This window comes from Hylobates moloch, unplaced genomic scaffold (genome assembly GCF_009828535.3).
Source record: "Hylobates moloch isolate HMO894 unplaced genomic scaffold, HMol_V3 SCAFFOLD_12, whole genome shotgun sequence".
NCBI lineage: Eukaryota > Metazoa > Chordata > Mammalia > Primates > Hylobatidae > Hylobates > Hylobates moloch.
Window position 1 is genome coordinate 62,032,161 of NW_026652287.1, and position 6,000 is coordinate 62,038,160.

The following is a 6,000-nucleotide window of genomic DNA, read 5'->3' on the forward strand; positions in this document are numbered from 1 at the left end:
CTGTGCCTCCCTCCCCCTGTACTCTGCCCATGCTCTCTCTACACACCACTGCAGGAACTTATATTCTTCCTTTGGGCAAATGGCCTTGGGGTGCCCCCATCTCGATGCACAGCCTGGCCCTGTTGGTGTGACTGGCTGGTATGTGGGGGATGGGGAATTTCTCTCCCTGCCCTCTAGGAGGAAGTGTGGTAAGGGGTAAGTCACATGGATGTACTCTGGGTCTGCAGTGGCCGGAGCAGTTAGTGCCCGCCCCCAGGAACATGAGAGGGTGTTAGCACCCAGCCTCTGCGCCTCTGAGCTTGGAGTCTGTTGGACACAGGTCTAGCTGCCCCACCTCTGCTCCAGGCCAAGGGCCTCGAGCGCAGGGACTCCAGTGGTCTGGCCAGAGCCTCAGCTCCCTCTGGTGTGACTGTCCAGAGGGACCGCCATCCGCCAACCCATCTGTCAGTCCATCAGTGAGGACAGCCCTGGCTGGCATAGGGGAGTCCGTCTGTGCTTGAATATCCTTTGAGCCTAGCAGGCTCCTTCTCAGAGCCACCTGCTCTATGGAGACCTTGTCCCCAGTGCCCTACAGAGAAGCAGGGTGGAGGCACATCCAAGAGCTTCTCTGCCCACTGGGCCGGGTACCAGGGACAAGGACCCAGGTTCCCACTGGTACCTACGCCCCCACCCTGGGAGAATGCATGCTTATTTGGAGGCCTGGACAGTGCAGGGGTTGGCTGCTGGTTACTGACTGGGGGCCTGGGGGTTCCCACCTGGGCTCCTCAAGGCAGGGCCAGAGGGTGTCTCATTCCATGATTTTTCTGAAGGTGCAGATACGGGAGACCCCGGCGGAAAGCTAGCGTTCCAGCCACAGGTGGGAACAGGCTTCCCTCAGCCTCCCGGGCGTGAAAGGGTGGAAAGGGCACCCCTGGGTAACTTGTAGAGGGCAGAGGTGTCTGGGGATTGCACTTGGATTGCTGCAGTGAGCAGGGCCTCCACCTGCCTGGGTGCCTTGCACCTCGGTGATGACTGTCCCCCCTCTGCACTGTAGATCTGGGCCTGATGGATGCCTGGTGTGGACGATGAGGGAAGAACGTGCCTCCCACACCCAAGAGGTGACCCCTGAGCGAGCCCCGGATGACCCCGCGACCTGGAACGATGCGGCTGGCCTGCATGTTCTCATCCATCCTGCTGTTCGGAGCTGCAGGCCTCCTCCTCTTCATCAGCCTGCAGGACCCCACGGAGCTCGCCCCCCAGCAGGTGCCAGGTGAGTCCTTGCGCTGAGTCCTGCCATCACTGCCACCAGCTTTCCAGCCTGAAGCTCAGGCCTCCACGGCTGCCCTGGTGTGCTGGGCTTGGGGAAAAAGGGCAAGTTTGTGCCAAGACCCCCGGCAGGCAGAGTCCTGGCTTCCCAGGGAAGACGTCAGTCTCAGTGTGGGAGTGCTGTGTCTGATGCAAGACCTCCAGCCAGTGCCTAGCAGCAGGGTGGCCTCTTTTGGGGGTCATGGCAAGGCTGCTGTCTATTGAGCCTGTTGTTGCCTTTGATGAAACTCAGATTTAAACAGGATTCTGCCACCTCTCAGGCCTCTTCCACATTGTCAGGGACGTCAGAAAGTAGACAGCTTCTCCCTGAGCCCATGCCCCACAAGCAAGACTCAGTTTCCCTGCCCAGCCCTGGGGAATCTAGCCCCTCTGGTCTGGACAAAGGAGATCAGGGTACCTCCTGGTTTTGTGAGGCCAAGACCCCCTCCAAGGATTCCCCACTGCTACGTCCATTCCACCCCCGCCCAGTGGCCCACTGGAGTCACAGAGGGCTGCTGGGAACAGGTGGGATGGCAGGGAGGCCAGAGCAGGAAGGGTGATTCTGGCATCTCAGGGCAGATGGAGTGTGGAGAGGGAGTTCAGGCAAGGTTTCTGCTGCCGGGACACGGTCCCCATCCCCAGATATATGGAAGGACAGGAGGTCAGCTGGCAGGGTACCAAGGCCTGGGAGCTCTCTGCTTTGGAGGGAGAGGAGGGGAGGTATCTCAGCAGTGGCCCCCATTAGGGGCGGTTCCATGAAGCCACACACTCACAGTCCACATGCTCTAGGGCATGGACAGCCTGGTGCACCCCCAGAGACATCGTTTGTCCGCAGGGACACCCACTCACTCTTGCTTGCTCAGTGCTGTGAGCCAGAGACAGGATGAAAGAGAAGGGGGCCGGAGGTGTAGGCAGAGGGGTTCCTGCACAAATCCCTGCCAGAAGCCCAGAGCACAGGAAGGGGTCTTACTCTGCAACCCCTCTGCCCCCATTGTGGATGAGCACCCATGATGTGTGGCCCTTAGTGCAGATTGAGGGCCCGTGGGCACCAGGAAGGAAGGTGAAAAGAGCACAAGGAGGCCAGAGCTGGGGCCCTGGGTCTGGCAGCTGCCAGAGGCTCCCCACGGGCAGGCGAATGAGTTGAGAGTCAGAGGGAGGCAGCCAAGGCGGTGGCCTCCAGGAGATGGTGGGCGAGTCATTGGTGCTGACTCACACCTGTGCCGGACCCCCACAGGTGGTGGCTGTCAGAAGTGGGTCTGGCCACTCCCAGGCTTCTGGAGCAGCAGGTGCACAGAAGAGCCAGTTCTCCTGTGGGAGCTTTGCAGCCTCACATGAGTCCCAGAACAGCTCATGACACTGCACTGGCAGAACAGGGCCCCTTGGGACAGCACCATCAGGGCAGACAGCGAGCTGGTGCCTATGGTCGTGTGTTATCTGCATAGAAGCAAACTCAGGAAGAAGGGCGAGCAAACGCTGCCTGGGTGTGTCCTTGGTGCGTGCATGGTTGGGGGTGCATGTAAGCAGAGGGTCCAGGCGGCCAGTGCCCACATTCTGCAGGAGGAGCCTGGGAGAGGAGGCATGAGTGTGCCTGTGATGCCCACCTGGGACCAGGGCCTGGACCCATCGGTGGGACACTCCTGGATGGGACTGTGGTTTGGTGGCTTCAGCTAGTGCCCTGCCCTGCCGCAGCCAGAGCGCTCGCTTCGCAGGTCCCTGTTACCCTGCCCAGCTACCCGAGTGCACACACATGTGGATTACAGGGGGCCTGGGGACTCAGGGGACGGCTGGGATTTCTGGGAAGATTGGAGCCTCAGGCTGGCAGGGGGTGTCAGATGGCGCAGAGCCGAGGCCATCATCCCTCTGCAGCTGGCAGACCCGGCAAGGAGCACACGTGGGTCTTCTGATGGTCCATGCAGCCAGACCACCCTCACCACGTGCCAGGTGATGGGCAGACTTGACGGTCTGGGTAAATCACACCAAACACAGTCATAAAACTTTAAGTAATGCTTACGTTACTTTCCCTGAGCAAAGTGCCTCTGACACAGGCTGTTTGTGTTGATTTGTTACTATTCATTTATTCCTTCCCTGTACTTCTCACAGCAGCCTAATTGTGATTCGGTACCAAGAAAGCAATATCAAAGTAATTTTCCACAACATTAGTTACAATTTTCTTCTGATCTTTCAAGTGAAACAATCCCATCCTGTTGGCTTCTCTGAGCATATAAACCTTGATTACATTTATCTGTTGGAAACCAGTGCTTACAAAATGTATGTGTCCAGTTGCATGGCTGGGTGGCCCCAAGGGCCCCTGACAAGCCTTCTCCCTGTGAATTTCTGTTGGTGGGAGGAACAGATTCTGGGAGCTGCCCTGCCATCCCGATCAGGCAAACAGGCAGGTGTTGGGGTGGCGGGTTGGGAGTGGAGATGAGCGGATCTACGGAGGAAATTCCACACTGTGGCATGAACTGTCCTGGGGACGGAGTTCTCTGGGAGCTGCAGTTTGTGGCACAACAAATGTGGGCAGGGGATGGGGAGTGGCGGGAATTCTGAGTTGCTTGAGATCCCCTGGGGCCTGGCCTCATTCGTGTCTCTCCCATTCAGCCAGCCAAGCTCACCTGGCTCAGGCAGTAGATGGAATTGTAGGGGGTTGCCAAACTTTTGTAAATCAAACCACATTTTAAACATTTTTTTTTACTACAGTCCAAATCAAATCTTTGGAAACAGGAAGAGCTACCCGGTAAGCTATCTGCATACGAAGATGAGGTTTTGTGTATCAGAGAATTCACCTCTCCAATTATAGTTCTTTTCTGGTCTCCAGGATTGCCAGGCCCTGAGGCCAGAGTTTCCGCTTTCAGGAAATTTGCTTTTTGACCCAGTAGACAAGACTCACCTCTTCTCCAAGAGAAAGACTTGGAGACCAGGCCAGAACCAGGAATAACAAACACCAGTGGCCAGGTGTGATGGCGTATTCCTGTAATCTCAGCACTTTGGGAGGCCTGGGTGGGAGAATCACTTGAGCCTAGGAGTTCTAGACCAGCCTGGGCAACATAGCAAGACCCTGTGTCTACAAAAAAAAAAAAGTTAGCTGAGTGTAGCGGTACACACCTGAAGTCTCAGCAACTTAAGAAGCTGAGGTGAGTGGATCCTTTGAGCCCAGGAGGTCGAGACTGCAGTGAGCTGATTGTGCCACTGCGCTCCAGCCTGGGTGACAGGGCCGGACTTTGTTTCAAACCACAAAAAACTCCCAATGTTTTTTATGCAGCTCTGGGGGCTGCAGAAGGCTGACTCCACATTTGGTTGAGCAAACTGAATTTTACGAGCTGCTTTCTTTGTGAATGTTTTATCATAGAGAGTTTGGAATACATTCAGTAGTGGAGTAGGATAGTGCCATGAACACCACGTACCCAGCACCCAGCACCCCCCATCAACACCAGGCTGGCCCCATCCATAGCACCATCCACTTCCCTCCTTTCATATGATTTTTGAAGTCTATACCAGATATCCTATCAATTCAGCTATAACTATTTCTTCTTTCTTTCTTTCTTTCTTTCTTTCTTTCTTTCTTTCTTTCTTTCTTTCTTTCTTTCTTTCCTTCCTTCCTTCCTTCCTTCCTTCTTTCTTTCTTCTTTTTTTTGAGACGGAGTTTCATTCTTGTTGCCCAGGCTGGAGTGCAATGGCGTGATCTCAGCTCACCGCAAACTCCACCTCCTGGGTTCAAGCAATTCTCCGGCCTCAGCCTCTCGAGTAGCTGGGATTACAGGCATGCACCACCACCCCTGGCTAATTTTGTGTTTTTAGTAGAGACGGGGTTTCTCCATGTTGGTCAGGCTGATCTCAAACCCCCGACCTCAGGTGATCTGCCCACCTCAGCCTCCCAAAGTGCTGGGATTACAGGTGTGAGCCACCGTGCCCAGCCTCAGCCATAAATATTTCAATATATTTCTCAGTTTAAAAGATAAGAACTATTTTATTGACATCACCACTAAACTCATTCCTTAATAACATCAAATTTAACAATTCCTCAATAGCATCAAATAGTCAGTCAGTGTGCAAATATCTAGCTGTCTCACAAATATAATTACCTTTATTTCCAATTTGTGCCATCCAATATCCAGAAAAAGCCCTCACATGGCAGTTGGTGGATGAGTCTTTTAAATCTCCTTTAATCTGTAAGTTTCCATCTCCATCTGTATTTTTCTCCCACTATTTATTTGAGGAAACCAGCTCATGGTTCCTATAGAACTTTCTGTAAGTTGTGATTTGGCTGATTGCGCCTGTCTGATAAGGATTCACATTGTTCTCTGTTCTTTGTTGTCCCAATAAATTAGGTGAATCTTGAAGCTTGATCAGATACAGGTTTGGATTGGTTTTTGTTTTGTTCTAGGGAAGTTTTGGGGGGCAGGAATTCACAGGTGGTTCTGTATTATTCCATCAAGAGGCTCCTGTCTGCCTGGCTGTCTTGTGTTATCAGCCGCCAGAGATCATGCCTAGATCCAGCCATTCCTTAGGGGTTACACAGTGGCAATGTTCTGATTTTATCACTCCTTCTTCATTCTTTTAAGTGGAATGGATTTTGTTTTAATGGGGCGAGGTGAGTCATTGTCAGTGACCCATGAAGCCAAAGTGAGTGGTGTGGATTGATTGGTTTATTCATAGATGTATATAAAACTACAATGTTACCATACAGATTCTGTTGTAGTTTATTCATATATATAT

The 6,000-nt window shown here is 53.2% G+C and overlaps 1 protein-coding gene across 2 annotated transcripts in view; it reads left to right on the plus strand.

Annotated features, from left to right (window-relative positions):
- CHST8 (carbohydrate sulfotransferase 8) overlaps positions 1-6,000 on the plus strand; it is a 144,479-nt gene that overhangs the window by 65,763 nt on the left and 72,716 nt on the right. For both annotated transcript variants that reach the window (XM_032170397.1, XM_032170398.1), the window contains exon 2: positions 1,034-1,249. In XM_032170397.1, coding sequence (XP_032026288.1) covers positions 1,120-1,249 — 130 coding nt within the window. In that variant the 5' untranslated portion in view covers positions 1,034-1,119. The remainder of the gene's footprint in view (positions 1-1,033; positions 1,250-6,000) is intronic.